The sequence below is a fragment of the Nipponia nippon genome, unplaced genomic scaffold, assembly GCF_047370975.1.
Source record: "Nipponia nippon isolate SJK-2023a ecotype South Korea unplaced genomic scaffold, ASM4737097v1 scaffold_16, whole genome shotgun sequence".
NCBI classification, from domain to species: domain Eukaryota; kingdom Metazoa; phylum Chordata; class Aves; order Pelecaniformes; family Threskiornithidae; genus Nipponia; species Nipponia nippon.
The window spans coordinates 11764593-11792236 of record NW_028262332.1 but is presented as its reverse complement, the minus strand read 5'-3'; the positions used below and the strand labels follow the sequence as shown (position 1 = coordinate 11792236).

Genomic DNA, 27644 nt, shown 5'->3' with positions numbered 1-27644 from the left:
GGGCTCGGACACCTCCAGCCCCGCACCAGGAACGAATCCCTCCCTCCCCACCGCCCGCGGCTCTGTGCTGAACCGCGCCTCTTCGACCGCCAAGCGACCACCGCGGCCTGCGCACGGCGTCTGCCGCCCCGCGCCTCTGACAAGCCCTCCCCGGCAAAGCTGCCCACTGCCAGAACGCCAGCGGGCCCCGAGCGCGAAGGGCAGCTGCGGACACAAACCAACGCCAGGCGCAGCCCGGGCAGGGATGCCCGAGCCCCCGGTCCCTCCCCAGCGCCGCCGGACCGGTAGCCCTGCAGAGCCCGGCGCTCGCCCCGCCGCCGCCATTTCGCGGGCAGGCAGAGGCGGGCCCGCCTCAGGCCCCGCCCCGGTGCGCGCGCCGGCAGCTGACCCGGAAGCAGTCGGCCGGCGTCGCCCGTCCCTGCCGGAGCGGTAAAATGGCGGCGGTCTCCGTGCTGCAGGCGCCCAGCGGCGGCTTCAGCTTCGACAACTGCGCTCGGTGAGGCGCGGGGCGGCGCGGGCGGGGCACTGGGACCGGGACCGGCACCGGGCGGCAGCAGGACGCGGGGGCTGCGGCTGTGGCCGGGGGAGGCCCCCCGCCCGGGCCCACTTCTCGCCCTGTGTTGCAGGAACTCCCTCCTGGAGGCCGAGCTCGTCCAGAAGGGGCAGCGGCTGCCCGCCGCCCGCAAGACGGGCACCACCATCGCCGGCGTCGTCTTCAAGGTGAGGCGGGCGCCGGGCGCGGCCCTCCGGCGCTTCGCGGCGGGCAGGAGGCCAGGCCAGGCCAGGCCGGGCCGCTCCTGCGCCCCGAGGCCGAGGCGGGCGGGGGCGCGGCCGCCCTTCGCTCCTGAGCTGCGGCCGGGAAAGGCTGCTCGGCCCCGGGGCGGCCTGGTCGGGAAGCGGCGTCCCGGCGCGGTTCGTGGCGGAGGTTCCGCGCTGCTGAGTCACGCTCGGCGGGGGCCGCGGCGCTGCGCCCCGGCCTGTGCGGAGCCGCCTCCTGCGGCCCCCCCGGAGCTGCCCCGGGCCTTGCAGCCGCCGCCGGTGCCGGAGGGTCCCCTGCGGAGATCGGGGCTCCGGGAATAATTGTTGCTTTCTGTAGGATGGCATAGTCCTCGGAGCAGATACAAGAGCAACTGAAGGAATGGTTGTTGCTGACAAGAACTGTTCAAAAATACACTTCATTTCTCCTAATATCTAGTAAGTATGAAGGTTGTTTATTGTGCAATTATATTGGTAGTAATATTGGGATTTTTAGCCATGCTATTTGCTACCAGCCAATATTAAGTTGTACTTTAAAATGATAATTTATTAGCAAGACTTGGGGATTTTTGGTATTTCATCTACACTTAAACAGGCTATCTTCTTTCATGCTCTGACAATATTGACTGTATAAGAACTTAATTTCCTCAATTTTACAACGAGAAAATTTCTACTTGCTGGATAAAGCATAGAGTTATTTGTTTCCTCTGTCCTCCCCACCTTTTCCTAACTCATAATATTTCTCAGTTGTTGTGGTGCCGGAACCGCTGCAGATACTGATATGACTACTCAGCTGATTTCCTCCAATCTGGAGCTCCATTCACTATCTACTGGACGACTGCCAAGAGTTGTCACAGCTAATCGAATGCTAAAGCAAATGCTTTTCAGGTAACTGAAGGGGTTTCTTGTTAACAATGCTGTTAATTAACAATGCTGTTAAAACCACTAGATAATATTTAAACTCCTGTGAAGGAGCATACTTCCTCAGCCTACTTAACCTTCGTAACAAGACTTTAGGAAAGATTTAATAATTGCTCTTTGCTTCATAGGCTTTTGAACTGAGATGGAAGAGAAATCAAGTCTATAGTGTTTAGAGAATTGATGCTACAGTTGTACGATGTTGCTAGCGTTTACACTGCAAAAATAGAATGCCAATAGTTTAATAAACTGTTGGTCACGCCCATGAAAACTGATGTGTGTCTTTGTGGCAAGATGGCTAGGCCAGTAATAATCTTGTAATGTGCAAGCTTGTGAAGTTGAGGCTTTCATATGACTTGTAATAGACTCACAACCTCAAAATGTATTCTATTTTCGAAAGAATAAAGTGTTTAACCGTTTGAAGCCTACAGCTGTTAATATAGAACTCTGCTGGTGGTATAGTGAGGTGAGTGAAATGGTTGGAAGTTGTACTGCAGTTATCTTAAGATTTTATTTGATTGCTTGACTGATCACAGACCATTATTGTATGGCAGTTGAATTTCCTAACTAGCAGCATGACATAGAAAATACCCTTAGATTGAGGGCATACTCTCCAAACTTTTAAGTATTCCAGCACTGTTTAGTACTGTCTTTTGCAGAAGTAAGAAGTGCTGTTTTAAGAGAAGGAAAGAATGAAACGAGTGTATTCAATTAAAGGTATTGTTCAAGCTATTGGAAGGTCTCCAGGAAGGTGAAATAAAGCAATGAAAAGAAAATGCTTTGTGCAACCAAGTGACGTAGATAAATTACAATAATTCAGCTCAGTCGCTTAATGCTGTATTGATGGGCAGTTTGCCTTTTTTTAAGTGTGTCACAAAACAAGAAATTAAAAAGTTAAAGCAGCCAAGAACATCTCATGGGGGAAATGAAGGAATACATTTTCTTTGAAGTCTCTAAATAAAATGTTAAATGGAAATACAGGAATTTCATTTAAGACTTGAAAACTAATCCAAATTCTCTCCCTGTTAGCACAAATGTATCATCCAGCCTGCTTGTTCTGCTTGACACTGAAATATACCATGTTTTAGTAAATTTCTTAATTAAAAGTGGTTGCAGATAGTAAAAGTTGTGTTTCTATTCCATGATTACACCAGGTACGTCTCTGTAAGAGTTCTCAAATGCATATGTTGTGTTAAAAAGAACCATAGCTTTATTGTGGACTTTGAGATTCACGTATAAACATTGCTCCTAGGTATCAAGGCTACATTGGTGCTGCCCTGGTTTTAGGGGGAGTAGATGTCACGGGACCTCACCTTTACAGCATATATCCCCACGGATCGACTGACAAACTGCCTTACGTTACCATGGGTAAGTGGTGCTCCCTCAATATTGTAACACAACTGCCTGGTAAAAGTTCAAATTATTATTTAAAATGTTTTTACTTAAATTCCATTGTTTGCTGGGAGCTGTACAGACCTCAGACTTCAAAGATAAAAGTTGTACCCATATTTGTAAGGCAGGTGCACTGTTCTGTTTTGTTTCTAACACTTGAAAAACATGGGCTATTATACTGCCTAACCTAAGCTGCCAAAAAACTGGTGTTAGGAAAGTTGCTGTGCGTGTTCCCCAGCATACCTTAAAGCAAGAGAATTGTGGGATTCCCAAGAACTTGCTGTAAAAAAAAAAAAAAAAAAAAAAAAAATAAAAAATCCTTAGAAACTTGATTTGCAGATCGTCCTTAACTCATGGTTCGTTTGAAGTCTCACTTAGGGAATTATGTTCTGCCTGGAGTTTTTCTGTAGTTTTATTAAGAAAAAAACGAGCCTGCCCTCTCCTTTGGGACTGTTGTATCTTTATTTCTTGCTAAGTAGCAGCTGTATTTTACTCAAGAAGGTGCTTCATTGTAGTGAAGCAACACCTGGTTTACTTGCTACATGTAATAATTGGTCTTAACTACTGTATGGAGCTTCTCAGGAAAGAAGTTTAATTCTGTCTGTTGTTGGGGTCAACTTGACATCAGTATCTCACCATCAGGTTAAGTGTTAGTAGCCCAACTCTTCTGTCTATGTAACGTTTTCTGTAATAACAATAATTTGAGCTATAAGTATGTGCAGTTCTGTGTATGTCTCATTCAGTTTCGAATTCAGGAGTGTGATCATACTGAAAGCTGAAGCCACAGATTTTTGCATGCTTTTTTGGCATTTAGGTACTACCCCGTCAAGATGAGTTACAAAAGCAATGTTCAGGATATATTGTAAAATACAATCTTGGTAAATATATTCTTACTTGCTGTTTTTCAGCTATAAACAGGAATATGGGATAACTTGGAAATAAATACTTTGTGGTAGCAGAATGCAGATCATAGGCAGCTTTTCTGGAGTCTCTTGTCTTTCTCACTTAAACAGAAACATTGCTCCGTTACTTTCCAGTTCTACAGAAGAGGGTGAAGAATACCTACAGGAGAGAGTTCAACTTTCGAACTCCTCAGTGCTGCTTTGCAGTAGCAATAATTTCAAGTTGTGAAAAATCTTGAGCATTTACCTGTGATCTTGCTAAACAACCCAGTTAGAGGCTTTGCGTATATTCAGGAAGACACTGTGTTACAGAATACAAAATCTTCATTCATCTCTAATCTTGATTTGTGAATTTAACTTGTCATTCCTCCTATGTCTTCTAACTATTCTTTGTCTATGTCCTCTAGATAAAATTGTTTCTTTAGACATCTTGTTCTGTTTCTTAATTATTGAGGGATGCTTGGAGAGTCCCTGTGGTAAGAATCCTGAAGTAATAAGCTATAGTAAGCTTTGCGACTTGCAGGAGAGCCTTAGTGATCACCATCATCCTCGTATTTTTTTTGAGAAGGTAAATAACACATGCACTGTTGAAGGGAAGGAGACACACATCTCAAAATATTACAGAACTTGCGCAGCCTTTGGCAAAGGGAGTATTTTCTATAGTAGTGTTGAGCTTGTTTGATTAGTTCTGAATTCTTTTGTGACTTATAGGCAATAATCTGGGAGTAAAGGGTAAAAAATGGTAAGAAATGTCACTGAGACACCGGTAAGAGATTAAACTAGTGCCTTCTGAGCTAATAATGTTTTTGTGCAGTTTCATCTGTGGCTTTTAAGCGTAATGCCCTACTGAGAATATCATACATCTGGAAAAAGTAAAATTCCAAACATAACGAGGGTTGCAGTTATTTTTGCTCTCTGATCACTCAAGAAGACACTGTATCATTTGAGAGTTGCGTTTCATTTTGAAGACTTGGATGATTTGAAATGAAAGCTTGCTTTCGGTAGAGCTATAGAAGTATAGAGTCCAAATAAGTATATCTGAAAAGAAAATTGATCTGAAAATGAAGCATGTCAGACTAGTAAATGAGATTCAGCCTATGTCTGATGCAGCTTTTATGCCGACTCTGTGATGGGAATATATAATTTTAGTTAATCTTTTTCTGTTCATGGTTGGCATCTCTAGATAAAACACCTACTTACTGTATTCTTGGAAATGTTAAAGGTTTTTCTTTCTTCTGGATCTTTGCACTACTGAAACAGTGCAGCTGTTAAACTGAATCATCTGGTTAACTGTGTAAGGAGAACTGTGATTAACTTGCAGAAATTCTGCAGAGCTGGTATGGGACCAATAGATGGTGCCATTACCTTAGGAACTGGCAAATTACTTGGCAAATAAAATCCATGCAACAGTCATGTGATGTCATTTTTTAGTCTTTGATAGAAAAAAAAGTAAATGTCTGATTCTTATTATTGCCTTATACCCAATATTGTAGTTAGCTGTAAAACTGTAACTGACTCTATACTGATAGCTGCTAGTAGTTGATTGCCTGAATAAAGTCACACAGTTTCCATTACGTACACGTTTACTTTCATGCCTGTGTTTTAAAGGCTTTAAAATGTGGCATTTCTGAAAATCCTGGCCACTCCTCTTTCCCTCCTCAAAAATAACACGGTAGCAGAATAAGCTCAAACAAGCAGGAAGCAGCATATCAATGGATTAGGTTCATTGTCGCTTAAACGTTGATTTGCTGTCAGCTGTACCAGCTCCGTGTCTGGTGATTACGTGTTACTTTTGTCCATGTGGTCAAACAAAGCCCTTCTCAGCATAAGTGTCCTTTACCTTTCTACACCCAGGATGCTGATACTTTCACCAGTGACTAGGATGTATTTTAGTAAAAAGATTTGCTTATGCATATAAATGAAAGATAGAACTGAGACAGCAGAAAAGGTATGAAAGATCAAATCGGAGATAGTAGTTGGAATTTTATTTTGATCTTATTTAGGCTAATCTATTATTTGTTTGGGTTTTTTTTTCCCCAAATGTTCTAAGGGAAGTTTATTAAATCGGGGTAGGTATTTTTGGCCAGTTAATTTCTGGAAATTCAGTATTAAATAGGAAAGGTTGTTGAGGTGTTGGGTTTTTGTTTGTTTTAATGTGCTGGCATGTGTTTGTGGATGGACAGAGTGGTGTCCTCCCTTGCAAGGGAGATTTAAAAGATACTCAGTGCTTACTCAGGAGTGAAAACATCAAAATAAACTGCTGACAAAGGACAAAATTGGATTTCAGCAAACGATGCAAGATTGTCTGATTGCTTGGCTTGTCTAGGAAAGCTTCTGGCCAAGACTTATAATGAAATGCATGCATAAAATTAAAGCACTTGAAGTCTGTAGTTCAGCTTTCGGAAACAGTAAGTATGTTCCAGTCGTCTCTAGTGACTAAAGCTAGTCCCCTGGTACCAGTGTTGCTTCATATTCATAAATCAGCTCTTCATGCATTGGCAATGTCGTCCTGCAGAGCAAGCACTACCACTGCTGAGACTCAGCCCCTCAGCCAGGAACCAGGGTGAAAAATGATCCCAATCGATGGGACTGTGGAGATCACCGGATTTTTACCTAGAATGAACAGCAAATTGAATAACAATGAGTGTGTGTGAATAAATGCCCTGTCAGGGAGCCCTGACACTGATGGATTAGGAAGTGCTAAATGTTGCTCTCTCAAGGCTCTGTACATCCTCCAGTGTGGCAGGCTGAGGTAGCAAACAGGTCCTTGGGTGATGAAAATGGACTGTGCTTAGCAATAAGAAGTTGTCTTCAGTGAATGTTCTGCTAAAAAGATCCAGTTCATCTGGTTTAGAAAAGCTACTGCAGTTGCAAAACACAGTGGAAATTGTCGGCTGGATTTTTTGCTAAGTATCAATAATTACCTTCCACTTTCAATCAATATTGAAGTGGTGCAATTCCTCAAGTAAAGACCAAATGGGATTTTTAAAGTGAGTTTATTACAGTTTAGTCCAGAAAATTTTTGAATAACTTAGTTGTAAAAACTTATGAAATGACCAATGTTTCTGAAGAAGAAAAAAAAAATCTCTTAAGAGCTCAGCTTCGCTGGTTCATGCTCATTATCAGACTGAAAAGCATTTGCCTCAGAATACAGCTCTGCATCTCAGTTTCTTTAGTTCTTTATAATCTGTTTGGCAGTCAATATTTCTAAATATTTAGATGCTAGATTAATACTTTCTGAATATTTGTTTCTACAGTGTAGCTTACTGAAAATGCATGCAAAATAAATTCTTTGGAATTGATACGGCATTTTTTTCTTGATGCTTGTGTTTCCAAGGTTGTTGAAGTGTAACCATTCATAGCAGTTAGTGGTTTTTAAAAACCTACCTGAAAGGGTTTTTTTTTCCCCCCTGAATGTTATGTAATACAAATACGTGATGACTTTACCAATTTACTTTGTTTTAATTATCCTTATTGCTCATACACAGAACAGTTGTAATCTTCCAACATTTAAAAAAAAAATTCCAACAAAGAAAAGTTCCTATTCCACACTGGTGGTGTGTTTCAAGTTTTCAAACTAAAGCTATCTGTCTAAGATAAATATCTGGTTTGGTATGACTTTGAATTGGAGTTCAGTTAATGACACATTATCTCACAGCTTTCCTGAATGTTTTAATAGATTTGAGGTTGAACTGCTGCATCTTAGCGATGTTGAATACTAGCTGGTAGTGACTTAAATCAGTTATTGTGTGTATGAGGCAGGAACACCTATCCCTAATTAAAGAACGGTGTTTTGCAATGTTTGGATTTTATCTTTCTCCAGACATTATGTTTGGGAATTGTTAAGCTTGTTCCTACATAAAGGCAAAGCATGCTTGTTAAAAATGAATTATTGGTGGGCACCGAATACAGGGACAAGAGAACAGCTGTTTCCCCACATACAAACAAGTTCTCCATAGACCCTTAATATCCAAGTTTTCTGTGCTTTTGTAGGTACTGCAATAAGAAAACCATACTTCCAGTGTTTACTTAAGTTCACATATTTTATTGCCAGCTCTCCTGTTACAATGCATAGTGTTCACAAGTCAGCTGAACGACTTGGAACATTGTGGGGTTGTTTGGATCGTATGTGGAATTTGACAAGTAGAGGGAAGGCAGTGTAATTGGATAGTGAAGTTCACAACTGTGCTTGCGAGCAACTGTCCGCTGCTGGTTTTCTGCATTTCTGCATGGACGGTCAAGTGATGGGGTTTCAGTCCACCAGCAGTGCAAACAGGATTGGGGGGTTTTTCTTGGTTAATGTGCTATGGGTGAATATATACACATCGTGAGTATTTTTCGTAACAGTTCATATTGCTGTTGTCAAACAGCAGATGATTTGTTTTGATGCAGGAACTCAGAAGTATACATCTATTGGTGTTACTAAAAACACAGTGTTTACATCTGGTGCTAGTAAGAGTAAAGAATTTTCATTGTGCTATTTAAGATTACAAAAATCTGTTATTTCAGAGAATGCTTAGCTGTGCTGCGAGACTTCTGCTAAGCACTTTTTTAAATGCAAGCTTATAAAACTTATGTTTAGGATTTATAAGCAGTAGAGGAAAAAAAACAAAACCCTGAGTTTATTAAGCTTTTCCAGCTTTACTTCCTGTTCTGTTAGAGCCTCCTTGGGATTGTGGTTTTTAGATGTAAATGTCTGCATGTAGGTTTAAATAAAGACTTTCAACAAATCTCCGAAAACTTACATTATAGGACTGTCCGCATTTATTTATTTAAAGTTGATAGTAAATTCGGCATTTATTTGCATCTTGGTAATGTAGCAAGATAAATAACTAACAGTACAATTCTTTATGTATAAAGGATTTCATGTAATGTAACGTAAGGTTCCCGCCTTGTTCCCCCCTGCCTCTTTCCTTTTTCTTCTTTGTAAGTCTACTGAGTTCTTGCCCATAGGTTCTTTGGGAACTTCTTTTTAAAAGGAGCTGGAGGAATGAATCCAGTCTGAGCCACATATGAAATTATTGCAGTATTTGTGTTATTGATAACTTTTATTTGTTAGTAGAAGTTTTAAGAAATTAAGACTACTTTTTCTTAGCTCAGTAGCTTTAATGTAGTAATTTCTGGCAGATACTACCTTTTATACTTTCATTCTTGCACCTTTTTTTTGTTTTTATACTCTTAATTTTGCCAAAGAACCCTTATCTCCAAGGGTAAGATTGTTTCCTGGTTTTGAGGCTTCCCATTCTGCTTATGGTAGGCCTTCATTTGAGTGTAGTAAGAATGCGGTCTTAGTTTGAGACCATATCTCAGATTTCCTCCCCCCCCCCCATTAGAAATGTTCCTATGTCATTCCACAAGAATTATTATTTTATGGTTCAAGTCCTGTGTTTGTTTTGGAACGCACCTTTTTTTGACCTTGTTTGAAGGATCAGTAAAATTCCTTTTATTTGTGATTTGTTCTATGGTATCAGCTGTTTGTATCAGCGCTTCATTTCTGCTATTAGTTCCTTAAAAAACTTCTTTATTTCCAGTTTCAGCATTTAAAAAATGGAGTCGTGTATTGCTCCAAGGTGTAAATGAATAGTCATTGCCTGTAATACAAGTACACACTTAGAGTGTCCTACTGCTTTTAAATGTGATGTATTTGGTACTGTAAAGGTAATGATCCTCAACCACAGCAATATTCTGTAACAGGAATATCTGTCATATTCATTGGGATTACCATGTTCATTGATTTGTGTCTGTAAATCTGCTGTTTCTACCCTTTAAATTTGATCTATAATTGGACCTCCTTAAATGGTTCAGATAAGGTAGTCTGTATTTTCTCAACAGTGTCACTGTCAGCTTCTCCTTTTTCATTATACATTCAGCAGACTTGATAAAATCAGCAGGACACCTCATTTGAAACTGTTTAATCGCTGCCTTTTTCTTTCAGTAAACCATTGAGGTGGTCAAGCGATATACACAAATCATTTTAAATAGAAAATATGGCTTTCTCTGTGACCCAGCTAAACAGATAGCAGTATGCAAAACAAGTTAAAAAGTAATAACTGCCAAAAAATCTTCTAATTGGAGTAAAAAATTGCAGGTAACTTTATTCACTCCCCAAAAGTAGCATGCTCTGAAATATGGTTGGGGCCGCAGACAGACAAGATATCTTCCTGAAGACTCACTCTTTCTGAACAAAGCTAGTTGACAGTTTCAGATAGTGTCATACTGCTTTTCATATTAATTTACGGAAAGCACATTTATAACACCTTCAGTTACAGTGCTTTGGGTAGAGATGGCTTCTGTTCCATTACTACACTTGCACTGCATCCTTTAAGAGAAGTAACGTTAAACTCATGTTTTCATATCTGTCATCTTGTCTGTTCAGCTCTTATTGTTAAATGTAAAAATAAGAGCACAAACTAAATGCACAATAAACTGTTCTAAAGTAGATATGGGAAATAACCTGATGGCAGCAGCAGCCACCCTATTACCACTGCTAGTTTACTCATCCCCATGCGTAAAGGTGACTGTGCCAGGGCAGCTCGTTAAAGCAATCTATTCATTCCGAGTGTCTTAGCGGAGTGACATAGCCTCTAACGTGGCCAGGCACAAAAGTGGGACAGGAGGAATGGAGGAATAGGAATTACAAACTGTGGCATTCTGTTAACTCTCTTTTTCTAACCTCATTTTTGTATCTTAGTGTTCAAAATAGTAAAAAGAAAAAGGCTGTCAGAATGGGGACCATGACGAGTCTGTGTATACTAGCTATAAATTTAGGATTAAATGAGGTGCTGGACTTAGAGGGTAGACACTTTAGAGTCGGTACTAAGCTAAGGTAGACTTCAGTCTGGTTTGTGCTGCTGATATTTGTTATCTTGCTCTTTAAAAAGTACTGTATCTAAATACACTGGCTAAATAAGTGTCCGAACTTTGTTACTGTAGGTTCTGGATCATTAGCAGCTATGGCAATATTCGAAGATAAATACAAACCGGACATGGAGGTAAGAAATTTTTTTTTTAAAAGCTAAGAAATATTTTTTTTAAAGGCCAGTGTTTCTTCCCTCAATAATTCTCATGATTGTAAGAATGTAAGAGGTTTGAAGCTTTAAAAAAGTTAAATCTGCTTTCATTTCCCTGCCCCTAAAATGTACTAATGTCAGCTTACTGCAAAGCTGTAAAAGTTGATGGGTAAAATTAAATTTAAAGAAATATAGCTTCTTGCAAATTTACGTATGGAAGAACTTGTGTGATTTGAATGTAGCTGAAAGCTTTAAAAACATGCAACTTACTGATTATAGTTGACTTCAGGAATTTAACAGCCCTTGCATATCAGTATTGCTGTTTTTCCCTCAGTAGTCAGTCCTCCTCTCTCTCTGTCTTGAAAAGAGAATGCATGATTGTAAAAGCAACAAAAAATGTTCAACTAGTGTATGAAACCAATTAGATTTCCCGTTGATTGGGTGTGTTCAGAACTAGTAACTGCACTTTTATTTTTAATATCTATTTAGAAGCTGATGATCAGAAGATTTATAAGGTTGTGGGTTGGTTGTGTTTTGCTGATGATCTTGATGAACAACCAATTGTTTTTCAATTTCTATTATAGAGAATCATTCACGAGAGCTAAGAGCTGGAGTGACATGATTAAGATCAGAATAAGCTATTATTTTTTATTTATATATGCAGTACATCACTTTTGTATTATCTATAGTATCTCCTTACACTTAGTTACACCACATTCAGTGCCTGCTGAACTAAACAGTGAAAAATCTAGTTATCTGCAGACAGACTATTGGTGAAAATAAAACTAAAACAATTAAAGGGCTTTCTGTGACCATATTTTGTAAAATGCCTTAGTGATGTCAAGCCCTCTTTTAAACCACATCAGTCTCTTCAGACTTTCTGTGAATGCTCCTTCTCATTCCAATTGATGAATAATTTCACAGTAAAGAAAAAAAAAGAACACAAAATTGAAAATTGAACCCATTAAAAGTGACTTGTAACACTAAGAGTTGCAATCATTTCAGATATAACAGATGTTACAGCTATTTACTATCACTGAATAACGTGGAAAAGGAAGAAGTTGATTTACTTCAGAAAAGGTCTTAAGATGTTCCTCATCTTTGTACTGCAACTGCTGTGGGTCATTTCCTCCCCTTCAAATGTTGGCCTGACTGCAGCGTATCTTCAGGTGATGATCCCATAAGTCCACTGAGTTCCTCTCTAAAATCAATTAATTAAATTTTAAATTTAAGCGATGTGTCATACCCTGTTACATCTCCTGAAGCAATGTGACATGTAATACCAGTTGATTTAAAAAAACCCCTTGTTTTGAGAAGTTTTCCAGTAGTTAAACTCCTTCAGAGTTAGTAATAAGCAGTTTTCCAGTTATTCCTGGAACTGGCTCCTTTTCTGCCAGTTATGCATCAAATAGTTGTAGGTGTGCAAAATCACATAAATGCAGCAAGATCAGGATTCCTGTGTTGCTGCAATGTTTTGGGCAATATCTGAAGACACCGGACCTCTAGTATATTTATAAATACTATCAGAAGTATTGGAATATTTTTAATAGGCGCTGAAGTTGCTTCTGTAAGTAGCATTACACTAGATGACTGAAGGGAAGAACCACTAGATAGAGGTAGACTCTTTTTTTTTTTTTTCCTCTCCCCTCATGCCGCCGTAAGAAGGAGAGAGTCTCTCTCCAGCCTCTTCTTGTGTGACTGTGCACTTGGCATGTGTGCTCTTTGTACTGAAAACGTGGGCTACAAATCCTTGGAATCAATAGCTACAGCATAATAGTCCGCTTTCAAAGATACAAATGTCAGAGCTGTGCTATGAAACTAAAAATTTCATCATATTCTCAGCTAGATTTTTAAGCTTGTATTTTAAGTCATTCTTTGTGTGAGAGCAACCAGAAAAGGCACCAAAAATTGGTAAATCTCCAACTTTTCCTATTTAGAAAGGTCATCCTAATTAAATTGTCTTCATACACAGCCATAAATGGCAGCAGATATTCACTGTTATAACAAGCATGTAGAAATACAGCCTACCAATTTGTTGAAATATTTAGATCTTTGAGACTTGCATGCACCTTAACCCTTCCTTTGTTTTTCCTAGATACTCTGTTCTTTCATAACAACTTAGTGATCATATTAACTAAACCAGCAAAGTTTCAAGTGATAAAGCTCAACTGTACTTTTAAACACTTCATATTCTGTTATGGCTGCCAGCTTAAAATATTTACCTTTTAAGTCAGATGGTTTTTTTTTCTGTTAAAGTAATGAAATAACGAATGATATTGCTATTGAAATGAAAACAAATTAAATCTGAAGTACATTGTGTATTTTACATGAAATTTGCTATGAAATAGCAATGATGATAAAATGAAAATTCCTGGAGATTAATTTAATAAAATGGGTAGAGGATTAATGTTTTTCTGTCAAGATCAATACTGCTTTCTTTTGCACCAATTGTCAGAGTATCTTGCTAGGGCTACTGGAGGGTAGTGGTGTGCTTCAAGACCATCACATCACAGAAAAATGATTCAAAGGCAAACTGTCCTGCACCCTCTGGTATCGACTTGCAAATTAGCATCTGGAATGTAATTAAACAAGCTTAATGAAAGTAGCAGCTGAATACTACTGGAAAAGACAATCAGCTTTTTTGCCTCTGATATATATTCTGTACTATTGAAGCTGATCACCAAATGCATCGTGTGAGCACAGTTAAAAAAAATTAGCATTTATTTGAAGAATAGGAACTGTTTTTCATTCTGTTATGCTTTTGGCATGCGCTGGTGTCCCATGAGAGCCATGCCACAGCAGATAGTGCACAATATTTATAAATCCATGACAGGCAATAATAGCAACTTGAAAAATTTTTTTTGCTAGAATTTCAAGTTGAGAGCTGCCAAAAGCTGAGAGGATCAAATCTGCAGTGGCAGCTGCTGTGCCCTACAGTTAGAATCGTAGACTTTGAAGATGCTCAACTTAAAAAAAAAAAAAAAAAAAAAAAAAAAAGACTGCAGGCTTAGCCAATTTTTGCAGGTTTCTAGAGCCCTGGCTCTCTGCCTTTTGAAGATGAGTTGCTGAAGCTTCTACCACTGCCTGAGGCATGCTAACACCAGCAGGATGTGTTGTTTTTTTTTTTTCCATAGACTTAGTGTGTCTTCAGATTTAAGTAGCACATGCTTTATCAATGCCAACTGTGATGGTCCTTTCCCTGGTTGCAATGCCGGGAGATGATCTTTACCCAACATCCTTCAGAGAAACTGCTCAGATAGATGGTGACGTACACGAGTGCCACTTCTGCAGTCTGATTTATGGAGGCATGTTTCATTATGAAGCAAGTGCTGGCCTCTAGAGGAACCATTATAGATTGCTGAAGATGTGAACACTTTCAGCCCTGAAGGCCTGTAGATGCTTCAAAAATGTAATGCCAAGCACCTAACTACTGTGGAACAATATTAATCTGTCATGTGGGCAGCTATAGATCTACTTTAAAAAAACATAAGTGGAAGAACAGTACATCTAATAGAGTGTTTTGAGCTTAGATCTTTCATTGCAGCCAATTTTTCTTTCAATAGAGTTTCAATAGAGTAGCCACATGGTTTTTAAACCTTACAGTCAGATTTTGCAAATGCATTCATGCCTTCTGGTGTTAAACAATAGTAGAGAAATACTGAGTCAGTGATAGGGAAACCATCGTGATCTGGGGAAAAAAACCTCTGGGTTTGTGTACTGTGGTGGTTGAATTCCTAGGGAGATTGCGGGGGGGTGTTATATATTTTATTCTGGTATTTGACTTCTGTTGTTTGAAAAGTAGAAGCTTTTTGTCTGTAGAAGAATGACTTGATGTACAGCGAGGCTATGTTGTAGCCTTCTGACAAGAGCTTCATGTTTAAGCAAGGAAACAGGCTGTTTGTAACTTCATTTTTTTTCTGTATTTTATCAAAACAGCCAGGCTTAATAAAAAGAGGATTCAAAAGGAAGAGAACCAGTAGAAGCCACAGAAAGCAGAACTACTGCAGGGGAAGGGAAGTAAATCTTTGTGTAATGAGTTCAGGGGCACAGAATAGGTGGGGAAAAAACGGAAGGCGGTAGTCTGGCAGATATTTAGTAACCATTTCTAAAATAGATCACCCAAAAAATGTGAGATTATATATACAGTCATTTATTATACCACTTTTGTAGTATGACAGGTAATCAAGTGGTACTGAATGAAAACAAAAAGGCTCTGTAGGGGTAGGAAGAGATTAAAAATAAGAGGGGGCTGTTGTGACTATATGCCGCTTGGAGCGTAGGCAGCCCTCCTGCAGCTGCTGCGCTGTCCGAAAAACTGCATCTTGCTTTCCTGCCAGAGACTTGCAGTCCTTCACCTGTTGGCCAGGTTTGCTTTTGTGATCATTCTGCAGTGATTGCTTTTTGCTAACTTGTTTGGTTTTGACACACATGGGTTAGGGAGCAATCGTATGAGCCATTCAGCTGGCAGATATGGGTAATCCTCTGTAAAAGGAGAAATGACGGGCAGACAGGAGGAGCTGGAGGTAGTCACCTTTTTCAGTTAATAGTTGCAGCTGTCAGAGTAGGTGCGTTCACAAAGAAATTATAGGAAGGAAGAGGACTGGAAGTTGCAAAATGTGTAGACTCGGGCTCTTCTGGTCCACAGTTTTGTTTCTGGCTTTGCCACTGATTTTTGAGGTACTTTTGAGCAGCCTCATGTCCCCAGAGCGAAGAAGCTGAGGCATAAAGCATGCCTTCCTCCGGATGCTCAATGTGCGCTGAAGGTGCTGTATCAGAGTGGAAAGTAGTCTAAATTGAGCTTTCACTGTGTACCTCTTGTTTCAGTAAAAAATACATCAGGCATAGTACAAGATATTACAAAAACATGTCACTTTCTTCCATTTTTCAACAGCTGACATACAGATCATTCAGTGTTTCTGTGCTCATATTTCCTATGGTCCCTCAATATGATGGTGGGGTTTTTGTTTATTAACTACTGACAATAATACTGAGCTATTTTCGGAAACTGTCAAAACTCTCTAATCTTCAACAATAGTTGTCTCATCAGTCTTATTTAGCCTGCATCTGTGTGATTCAAGGCTCAAGAGCAATGACAAGCTGCATATGAATTCTGTATTCATTAGTGATGGTGATCAAAATGCCTGTGTCCCCGCCATAGGGCTCAGGTGTGGAAGTCTGCAGGCTAATCCCACCAGCTGACATTCGGGGGTTTAATGACTCCGTAGGAAGGTGACCACTTGCTGGGAGGTTTGTTGGCTGAACTCAGACAGCAGACAATAGAGATCAAGCCAGACTATCAGAGTTAAGCTGGAGAGCCTGCCTGAGATACTTGAACCCCTGTTGGTGTCAAACATGGAGATTAAGTAAATGGGGGGGGGGGGAAATCTGATTCTGTGAACAAAAATAAGTACTCGGTATTTATGTGCTCTGTGTATCTGTTTATTTCATTACCCAGTGACAATAACTGAGACTGTTAGGGGCATATCTTCACTGCCTTTTCTGACAGAGCGATACAGATTTCATGCTTTCCTTACATACCCGTATTATTGTCTCCTTCAGAGACTTGAATTTCCATGGGTAAATATCAGGTGTTCGTGCAGACAGTCATCCAGAAAATAAAGGCTTATCGTGATGTCTCTTATTTTTAGATTAGATTAAAATTATTCTGTGGTACCCTGGTTTCTGCTTGACGCGTTGGATGGACAGTCCTGTTCTCTTCTTTCACAGAATTGTGCCTTGGATTGATTTCCTTTGTGGAACTAATGTTAAATGGGAGGTATGAGGCTGATTTAAAATGCGCTGGCTAGATGTGCTCTGGATTACTGGAGAAGTGTTTAGAGCTGTGCTTTTTGAACATATCAAAGCATAATTTCTGTGCAGAAATCAGGTGGGAACCTGCCAACAGTACCAGTCTGAGTTGCCAGTGATACCCAGTAGCACCTTCTCCTAGTTTTCTGTTTACAGACTATATCAAGGGAAATAAATTTTGCCTTAGTTCAATTTGGGCCCTGCTGCATGACAACGATCAACACTTTTTTTTTCACCTTTACGAAAGTATCATTTAAACTTTGTACATAATAATGCAGACAAGCGAGTCGGAAGCAGGGCTCCATGTTAAGAGATGATTTCACTGCCCAGGGTAGATGTAGGACAGGTAATTATTTTTGATGCACTTCTCGGGAGCAGGTGTTTCAGTTTGTATATCTCCCACAACTGCAGAACACGGGCGAAACCCGCACGTTTCGCGTGGCACAGAGCCCGAGTGCCGCCCCTGTGGCGAGGGCTGCGGAGGGCGGCTGCAGTTTGGGCCTGCGCAGGGAAGCGAATGGGCCGGCGTCGCAGGGCGGGAGGCAGCCGGGCTGCGCGGGCAGGCTCCCTCCCAGCCAAGGAGCTTCATGGAGCATCTCGGCGTATTAGGAAGGAAAAACTACCAGCGGGCCCAAGACTTCTTTTTCCAAATGAAATGTTGATCTTCCTTCCCTTCCATCCTTTTTTCAGAATCAAAGTATGTCACGTGAACAGAATTTGCTTTATTTGAAGCCAGACATGTTATTGCTGGATATTCATTTTTTTGATATGCGGTAATAATCTATAGTAATTTTAATTATCTTTTGCATGGTTTACATTCCTGGCTAGTTCCTGGTGGCTAAGGTTCAGCATTACTGCACGGTAACGCAGCTGTACAGAACACTGAGGATGTTGCGCTGTCAGAGTAGAACTAGCAGCCTGGCAGGATTTACAGCTCTGTTACTGTTCAGCGAGTTCATTGCATTTTGAGAGTCAGTTCCCTAAAAAAACCCGTGAACTTCGCCCAGACGTAGGAAGTGATGGATTAAATTAATTTTCATATTCATTCTTAGTTCAAAGTATGGAAATAGCATTAAAAGAAATCCCGTAGTTGTGAGAGGAGCTTGTACTTTAATTCTGTACCATTGGAAATATGTATTGTACTAATCGTCATGTAAAGAATGACATATAGGAACTAATGTTATTGAATAGTAGTTCCGAAGCATATAAGTTTCTTGCCTTGGCAGGTAATTTGGCATAAATTGTTAATGTAAATCCAGGTTAGTGGGGAAGACATTATTTTACTAAAAAAGATAAACTGCTGATTAATTCAGTATAGAGCTCAATTACAAATTGAAAGTGTCTCTGCGGGACGCCAGTACCCTAAAGACAGCAGATGTTGAATTGATACTCCAGCATATTTCACACTGGTATGAAATATTAACGTGGTTTATTGTACTTGTGTGGTGTACGATATCAGAACGGGGGAGGTGGTGATGAGGCTGGGCTTGCAGGCGTCTACCATCGGCACATGAAAAAACTGTAATCCCTGAGAATAATAATTAGGGACTAAGGTGCATTTTATTTGGAAAGTTCTTAGTAGAAAACAGTTAGAAAAATAAACATTTACTAACATATTATTCACAACAAACCCGACATCAAATGCAGTACAGAATTACCTGATCTACGATTCCATGATCTATTAAGGAGTGAATGTAGGCACGTTCGGGTAAAAACCCGAATTGCTGAGTTTCAGCAAGGCTGCTAGGTCAGTGCTATGCTCTGATTTCTTTTGCATAATTTCCTGCCCGTGCCATATTTGTGCTGAAGATGGCTACTTCCTAACAAAACTAGTTTTTCTGTATTTTTTGTGTAACATAGGCAGCACATTAACCCTGATGTGTTCATAATCCAGGGTTTTAAGTAAGTTGGGTTTTTGTTTTCTGGCGTACTGCATTGGTGGTGGTGGCACAGATGGGCTGTGCAGACTTTGCATTTGAGACAGTACCAAGTGATGAACAGACCAGCAGTGTGGTGGCACAAGAAAATACGGGAATGCATGCAACTGCAACTGGTCTGTGCTGCTTTTTGCTTTGTCTTTCTTTTAAACCGAAGTCCAGCTTTGAAAGCTTCAGAGAAGTTGGAATTTAGACAAATGTATTTAAAGTTACCATTCCGAACAGGATGTGTCCTGGGGAGGAAATTCTAATCATATTTAATAGTCTTTGAGTCCTTGACACTGTTTGTTGTGCAAATACTGAGTCATTCACTTGCCTTCCTGCAAGTGAATGAAGGTAATGTTGCAGAATTCGGGGGAGCATTTCAGTTTCTCATTAAATAAGGCTATGGAAACAGAACTGGAAAATACCATGATACATGTTACCTTGATTTAAAATAACTTAGCTGTTTAACACACAAAATAATAGAGTTGTTATTTCACTTTCCCCTGCTCACTTTTGCTTTAGAAACTACAAAATTTCTGTTTACCTTACTCTCTAACAGCTGTTCAGTAAAACTAAACAAACCTGTATATGATACTCGAAGGCATATATTTCTTTAGATTTTTTTTTTTTCTTTAGAGTACACATGATTCCAGAATAGTGTGTGGCTGAAATTCAGCAGAATGGATGTGATGCCATCTTTATACCTATTACAGGGCATAGTTTTAGGCCTAGATATCTTTAGATACCTTAATTTTCCCATCACGTGCTGGGAATATTCTGATCGTTTCTACCCATTCTTCTTGATGCACAAGCTGGTGGCCGTTCCCGGACCCATCTTTGTGTGCTGCTGCTCCATGTCGCCCAGCTGCTGCTGATCTTACAGATTCTGACTGCCATAACCCTTCTGCCTTTGGTGTGCTCGTTGCTTTAATTCTTTCTACTTGCAGCCTCTATCTTGTAAATGGTTCTTTGTGCTGCGGTCATTTGGCATGCCAGTTTAATCCTGTTTGCTGTGATTTGGAATCCTGATCCTACATATTCATCACATCTATCTATTTTAATAGCCTGCTTTGCATTGTTTGGACTGTTAGATCTCAGCACTCTGCTTCTAACTTCTTTGGTGACTTTTCAGAGCACAAACAAAAGATGGTGGAGGAAGAAGGGCGAGGGGAGAGCTAGAAAGACTGGCTACCTTCAAATTTCATTCACCTGATCTAAGATGAAAGAAAATAAAAATATTTTGTAGCATAGGTCTAATAAAAAAAATTATGAAACAAGGTATGTCATTCATCTGCTTATGAGGTAGTACTTGAAATGCATACTTTTTTTTGGTGAAGACTTGTTAAACCTGAGTGGTTTAAAGTACATGTGCCAGCCCCTTTCCAGCTTCAGAAGGTAGCCAAAACAAAGTCATTCTTTCTCACTAATGGCGTCTTTCAGCCTCCCCTTACAAGAAAAACACAGACTACTTTGCCTCTCAGTTTTGTTATCTCTTTGGACTTAGCCAGCAGATTTTAGCGTTGCTTCCAGTTAGATATCGATCTCTGCCACAACTTCTCCCAGCAGGCAGACTTGGACATCCTCTCACAGGTTGTAGCCTGCTGATTACGCTTCCAAAGTCTAATTATGCTTCTGTAGGTGCTTATGTCCTTCAAGAGGTATCACTTCCCTAACCCCAAATTCCCAGCTCTCCTTTATAGATTTATTTTTTTTATTACCATTGTCCTTCCTGAAGCTTCTGATTTTATTTTTCCTCCCCTTCTCTTTCCATGTGAGTCTTGCGGATTCTCACTTTAAGTAGGATCGACTTTTTACATTATATAATCTGAACAAATTTCCTTCTGGTTTAGAAGACCGTTGTGATAAATATTTGAAACTTTTTAATTTTTACAAAAATTGTTACACACTATCATATTCATCCTATACTAATACTCATCGTGCACTATATTTCAAATTCTTGATAAGACTTGTTATTGGAGAACTGCACTATGTCCTGTGTATCTAGCAGGATACCGGTGACCTGCAGAAGGTATTCATTTCACTTTGGTAAGAATTAAAAAAAAAAAAAAAAAGCTTTCTACAGTTTTTAAGTCTGGGAAAGACATCTCCTGTGTAACTTTGCAAGCAAGTTAAAAAATGTTGAGGAAATAATATGCACAGAGCTGTTCCAGCTGCTCCCTTTACTGCTGGAGGCATAATGATAAACGTTATTTAAAAGCTATTAGTAAAGATAGTATTAATACAATGTAGAAATAGCCCCATCTTCTGTAGGAAAGTCTCTTTTCTCTTTTACTGCAGTAGCATTTGAAATCTGGAAATGGCTTAAGTGAGAGGAGAAACTTGATTCAAGTCATATAGAAGAATAATGTGTAAAAGTTCCTTATTGGTGCTGTTTGGGACTTGCACCGTAGCAGCTGTGGAGAGGTAATCTATCAGTTCTTGAGTGTCTACAAAATGCAACTCTCCAGGTAACAGGTTTAAAGTAAAGATTTAATACAGTCTCTATCTACTATGATGTTGCAGTGACAGTTTAAAACTCATTCTCTAAATCTCAGCAGACTTTATAGCCAGCAGTGGGCCCATATAAAGCTTAATGGCATTACAACACATAAATCATCTTTTAAAGATGCTACCAGTAGCTCCAATATTAAATGCAGACAATTGTCTGTGTTATAAATAATTTATCAAACACCATTTCAGATTAGCCTTCCATGCTGAGTTATTTATTTTAGCCTTTACTGTACTATTCCTAAGACACATTTTGAAAGATCCATTACTGGTCACTTTAATGAACTTGGGGGTCTGTTTTTTCCCCCCGCAAGCACTACGGTACATCTGCGGTGACCATTACCCGCCTGATCCGGACCTCTTTGCGCCTTTTACAAGCGCTGCCCATTTGTCATGCGGTGGTAAATGGAGTTGCACATTGGAGTCCTGGGACACATTGCGTGATGTGGTGATGGAGACAAACAGATAGCTCTATAAAGCGCTGCCTGTCACAACCGACTTGTATTACAGTACATCACTCTTGCTGTAATCTCATTTAAGCCGCAGCGTGGACCCGAGAGAATGATATTCCCAGTTAGCTTGGTCTTTGCAACCATAAAGTAGGAAGTGCTCCTTTTATATACTCGGAACTTTTAGGGTTTTTTTAAGATTAATTATTACAGTGACTCATTCCTGCCCCTGTACTTAAGACTATGTCAGCACTTTTCATGATAACCCCCTATTTTCTGATTGTAAAATAGCGGTCCTTGCTAGAACTTCGTGTACAGGGTCTCTGTCAAGGAATGTTGTGGTTTTTTTCTGTGTGGCTATGCTGGTCATCTTTCTAAATTATGAAAAGAGGAGAAGTGAACAGCACCGGAGCAGGGTTTTCTAAAATTAAAATCATTCCAGGTCCATGAACTAGGCTGCACTCTATCAGGCGGAAGAGCCGAGAGAACGTTTTAGGCTTCCTTGGCGTAGCGGATGCCTGTGTGCGGTTACAGCTGAGCTCTACTGGCTGCTGGGTATTTTTAGAGCAGTTTTGATAACAGTAGGTCGAGAGGGTACATTTTAAAAAGTAAATAAAGTGTAAATTAGTGAGAGGACTCTGCGAGATTTACATTGTTGTCTCAAAAAGATTAAATTAAAATTAAACGGGAGAGTGGAACAAACCCCCACTGCTGTGCTTTAGTTTCCCTAAGCTGTGGTACTGTTCTTAGACTAACACTTGCATAATAGCTTAAAATTATTCTGGTTTTGCTATCACTTAATTTTTAAAACATATCTACACATACTTCTTTGTTTTAGTATATTTACTTTCACTGTAGTACTACACTACCCTTAGCATGCAACAAATCAGTGAAAGGCGGCTTCTGTCAGTTGAATGAGGAAATACTTGCTTATCGGAGTTTTATTACCAAAAACACTGAAGAAGGGTACAGGAATTATTTTTTGTAGCGTGGCTGTTTTGTTTTAGTCAGCTTGGTAGAACGTGTAATTCAATTTTTTTTTAAAGAGTAATACTAATAAAACTGGGAGTGAAATAAGAATTTATGCTATTTCTATAGTTTACTGAAGAAAATGCCCACCTCCTGGTCAATCCCTTAATTAAGCTGTTGGAACAGGAATACTGTTATTAACAGGCTCTTTTCTAGAGGGCCATCGGAGAATGCCAGGCCTGCGCTGGGAGCAGAGGCGGTTGTAGCTGAGCTGATTTTGGGCTCCTCTTCAGCTGCACTTGCACACAGGGGCTTGTGCAGCTGCCGTCCGAACCGGAGCGGGCCGTGGGTGCGAGCCGCGTTGCTGTCAGGGGGCAGGGTACTGGCCGCTAAAATGAGGCAAATCTTAAAAAGCTGCATTTATCCAAATCAGCACTGAATAGTTACTCTTTCATTCCTGATGGCTGGTGGCAGAAGATTATTCAAAGGTGTGAAATATCAGCAGAGCGCTGAGGAGCGATGATGGTAAACCTAGCAGTCGGTTACGATCACGCTGGGCTGGCTGAGCAGCAACTGCCATCAATGACCTGAGGATAAAAGCATCCAAATGCCTGCGCTCAGAGATGCGTGTCAGTCTCTCTCTTTCTTTGCTGGAAGAGGCGTGCTCTAGTCAGTCTTCAAGTTCCTTATACACCTTTGAGAAGAATTAAGGGGCCTTGTGTGCTCTGGTGTGTACTCAAGAGGCTTCTGAAAAGATTAGTGTGTGTGTGTATACATGGACACGACCCGTGTTCCTTGCATTCCGACACTGTTGCCAGATGACTGGAGCACCAGCGCTGTGCTCCGGCTTCAGCGGAGCCGGGGGTGCGGGACACGTCCTCGCTGGGTTTGTGCCTCTTGGCAAGTAGGGGAGCGCCGCGGGAGGAGGTGCGGGACAGAGAACGCTGAACCGCAGGGCTGTGGCACGCAGCAGCGTCTCTTTTCTCATAAGGACAGGCACACGTAGGTACCGGGAACAGATGCCCGTACCTCGTTTTTACAAGATTTAAATGGCGCATCAAGAAAGCTGTTTTGCAGCATTTCTTCATGCTCACCATCTTCAGTTACAGTGCAAAACAGGATTTACTGGCTGTATCAGATTATTTCTAATAGTGCTGGATCTGATCTGTGCTTTTTCAATAAGCTGTCTTTGAAATGAGAATAAGCCCTGCCTGGGATCTGTAGAGGGAGCCAGCGCAGCTGTAATAGCCTTCGCTGGACAAGAGGAGGTTATCATCAGGCATATCAAAACCTGTATTTCTGACGCCTTCACCGCAATACCAGTCATGAGTTTTATTGGAGGGGGGAATGGAGATGATTACAGAGCTGTTGTAATATTTTAACAGAGTTGGAGGAATTTGAAATGTTTCCTTGTAAAAGGTGCTCATCTGAATGTTACGTGCGTGCGCGCACCCGACGCGGGCACTGCTGCACCCTGCGTCAGGGGATTTAGACAGCTGCGGAAGAGTGGATTCCTCGCCGGTGCCTGCAGCACGCGTATTTCAGCAGCTGCGCGTTTGCCCTTTTAGAAGAAAGCAGAGATACAAAACCTGTAAGAAAGCAAACATTAGAACCTGGCAGGATTAGTGCATGGTTTCAGAAGCAATAAAAACAGCGAGCTTTATTTCCTGGTCTGGTTTTCTATTCTAGTTTTGTTGCAAATACGGTTCTACTAGTTGTACAAAGTAATTTAGAAATACATGTTTTTGAAACATGGAAGTACAGTATGCATTAAATATATATTTTGGTTTAGTTACCTATGGAATTTCTGAAGTGTACAGCAGAAAACAAACTGTAACAAACTTTCAGTTTTTTCAGTTAAATGCTAAGAACTTAACCACAAATTTTAGTATTTCGATGGAGGTACCTAGTGTGACTGGTATTTTCAGCAGGTTTCTTTAAATTCTCTGCACTTGTGTTCAGGACTGGGATTAAAAATCCTAGCCAGCTACAACTCAGTAGGGCGCTAGGCTGCTTTGCAACAGTTACGATTAAGATGAGCCGAATGAACTTTGCAAACCAAGCTCTGTTACAAAATCACAGAAATTACTTTGGTCCTACAGAGGAGGATTAAATAGTCCCGACCTAGGGAAGTCTTGTAACTAAACTAGAGTGAATCTTTCATTTGTAAGCAGCTGCTACGCAGAGGGCTCAGCAGGGAACTCGTAACGTACAGGTGCACAAAAGCTTGGAAGATAAAAATTGTAAAATTTATGTTATCCATTCATTGAGACAAAAATCTTGATTTTGCTTCCTGGAGTGTCTTTGCTAAGGCTGGGCTGTCGTGGGGTGGTGGATCAGGAGCAGGACGAAGGGCTGTCCCTGTGCAGCAGCCTCTTGCTAATGCTCTGCGGTACTGCGGTGATTAAAAAGGCGCTGGTATCTCACTTATCCTTCCGAGAGCTCACAGCTTCCACTGTCACATGGACAAACGTTTCTGTGAAATGCCAACACTTGTGCAATGACAGCTTTTTTAACTTTTCCAGGAAGAGGAAGCCAAACAGCTTGTGAGAGATGCCATCGCAGCTGGCATATACAATGATCTGGGCTCCGGCAGCAACATAGATATCTGTGTTATAAGCAAGAGCAAGTTGGATTTTCTCCGTCCATACGATGTGGCCAACAGGAAGGGGGACAGGTTAGTAGTCCTGAAGCTGTACATTAACCACGCTCTTCCCAGCTTTTCCTATTTTCTACAATACTAAATTGTGTCAGAGTCATCTCTAGATCTGTATATTGATTTCAGCTAAACAAGGAAACAAAATCAGCAGCTGTACCTGCAGCTGAACAGAGGTGCTGGCGGCAGGTACAGACGTGTGAAGGAAACAAATGCATTTCTTACCTGCCACCACTTTCCCAGGCCAAGCGGCTGCTCCCGAGCTTCAGGCGGTTTGCGGAAGTCAGGAAGTTCCACGGTTGCGGCCGAGCCGATGCCTGCGTTGCTTTTGCTACCAGGTGGCAACGTAGTCTCGTTCTGCTCTGTTCTTGCTGAAATGTGTGCGGTGTGAGCAAGATGAGCGGCATGGCCGTACCCTCTGTAGCGCTGCCTGATCTTAGCGTGGGGATGTGAAAAAGCAGCCTCGGGCAGCACAGCCTGTCCTTAGCCACTACAGCTGAACTCGCTGCAGGGATGAAACCAAAAACCAAGAGGAAACTCCACAACTCTGGCCCGTGACTCCTAGGCTGTGTTTTTTCTATTTCTAGAAGCCCCTTTAGCCAGTGGCTGGAAAACATGCACTAGGCGAGATCAAGAGAGCACAGGCACTGTTTCGATCACTGCAGTTTCCTCAGAATTGTCCGGCAATACGCTGTGGTGTGTTGAAAGGACAGTTCACAGTTAATAGCTAAATATAGCGGTCACAAGAATTTTTTTTTTCTTAGTTGGACTAAACCATTTCATGTGTAAATAATAAGCAGTCATGCCTTCCCAATCAAACAGTCCTCGCTTAACCGTTTCCACTATGTAGAAACTCGTGCTTTTTTTTCCCTAGCTCTTCCCTTTGGCAAGCCACAGCAGAAAGACAGCTCTGGCCAGCCCCCCATTTCACAGCTCTCTTCATTTCCTTAAAGCACAGGGGAAGCCGCACAGCAACCGAAACTACTGTGACTCCTTCACCGAGGTGACACTGTTTCCTGAAGGCACTAATGCTGAATCTCTTAAATTTTGCCTCAAAACATTCCACTGTGCAGCTCTTTGGGAACAAGGTTACATTTAAGCATGTACTGTGCCGTCTTGTAATACTGATAACAGCCAGAGGTGATGAAATTGTAAAGTGAGCAAAATGCGAGCGTTAGAGGAGCTGGCGAATTGCACTGCTAAACCCTGGGAGCTGCCTGGTGAACTGCATTGCCTCATCTGTGAAATCACAGCTCCCAAGGCAGCTCAAGGATTTTGCAATATGTACTGTTATGTTACGGGTAACAAGTTGTGCAACTTTTTCAATCCCCTGCCAAAATAGTAGAGTTTAAAGAAATGGATTTTCCCCTTTTTTCTAAGGCAGACACTATGGCCAAAGCCACAAAGAACTGCTCTGCTCCACTTAAAGGTCTTTTGGCTTTCTTACTGTACAACTTCGCGAGCGTGGCGTGTCACAGCTGTCGGAGGGAGCTAGGAGCAAGCTTTTACTGCGCATCTTTCTGAAGTGAGATTTTGGATCCTGCTGTAGTGGGTGAAAAGGGTCACAACGCCTTTCATCAGATGCAGTTAAGATTTTGGAAGCACAGCTTGATTACAGGCAGTCTTTGTGTTAAATATTAGCTAATTTTAGCACAGCAACCCAAAGCTAATATACTGGTAAAATTATTCCACAGTTGCAAAAAATAAATAAATTGCTTGTTCTTTGAGTGAGGGTACACAGCAAGAATGGCCTAGGCTGTAATGAGATCCCACTTATTTCTATAAAGTAGCCTTTCCAGTTACTTGGTAATTTATTTTTGTTATAGGACTGTGTTTCCTAAAAATGCTAGTTTATCTGAAACTTTATTGCAATCAGTTTATTATTTCCAGTAAGTGCAGTTCCTTTACTTACTTGGACTTTTACAGGAAACTTCCTGAGAAAGCTGATGAGTTCTAAAATTTTAAATGGGACTTCTCCTACCTAGTGCTACCGTCCAGCTTAATTTTCACCTATTTCTTTAACAGGTACGGTAGATACAAGTGTGAAAAAGGAACCACCGCTGTTCTCACAGAAAACGTAGCACTCCTGGAAATCGAGGTGGTGGATGAAACTGTGCAAACCATGGACACTTCCTGAAGCGTCGGGCACAGCCCTTCTGCGCCCCCGCAGCCCAGCGCCAGTTGTGTTTAGCAGCCTTCCAGCACCAGGAGAAACCTGAGGCTGGGCCAGAATAAAGAGGGTTCTCACCATTCTCCTAATTGGTGTTTTTATGTGGTGCCGATTTCTTCTGCTGCTCTTCCCTCTTACAGTGTTGAAACCGCGAGGCTCAGGCAGCACAGAAGTGCAGCGCCTT

At 41.0% G+C, this 27644-nt stretch overlaps 1 protein-coding gene across 1 annotated transcript; it reads left to right on the top strand.

Moving 5' to 3' along the window:
* The first annotated feature begins 378 nt into the window (after window positions 1–378).
* Window positions 379–27549, top strand: PSMB7 (proteasome 20S subunit beta 7). The gene is made up of 8 exons (XM_087753461.1): window positions 379–496; window positions 627–720; window positions 1097–1194; window positions 1504–1644; window positions 2927–3042; window positions 10902–10960; window positions 25160–25311; window positions 27316–27549. Exons 1-8 carry the CDS (start codon window positions 435–437, stop codon window positions 27425–27427), a joined length of 834 nt encoding a protein of 277 aa, XP_087609587.1. The 5' UTR covers window positions 379–434; the 3' UTR covers window positions 27428–27549.
* Window positions 27550–27644: the final 95 nt, after the last annotated feature.

Bases quoted from the DNA above. Each gene is read 5' to 3' on its own strand.
- PSMB7 (XM_087753461.1), top strand. From the start codon at position 435: ATGGCGGCGGTCTCCGTGCTGCAGGCGCCCAGCGGCGGCTTCAGCTTC. The intron at 3,043-10,901 runs GTAAGTGGTGCT...TTGTTACTGTAG, and splicing joins ACTGCCTTACGTTACCATGG to GTTCTGGATCATTAGCAGCT. The intron at 25,312-27,315 runs GTTAGTAGTCCT...TTTCTTTAACAG, and splicing joins GCCAACAGGAAGGGGGACAG to GTACGGTAGATACAAGTGTG.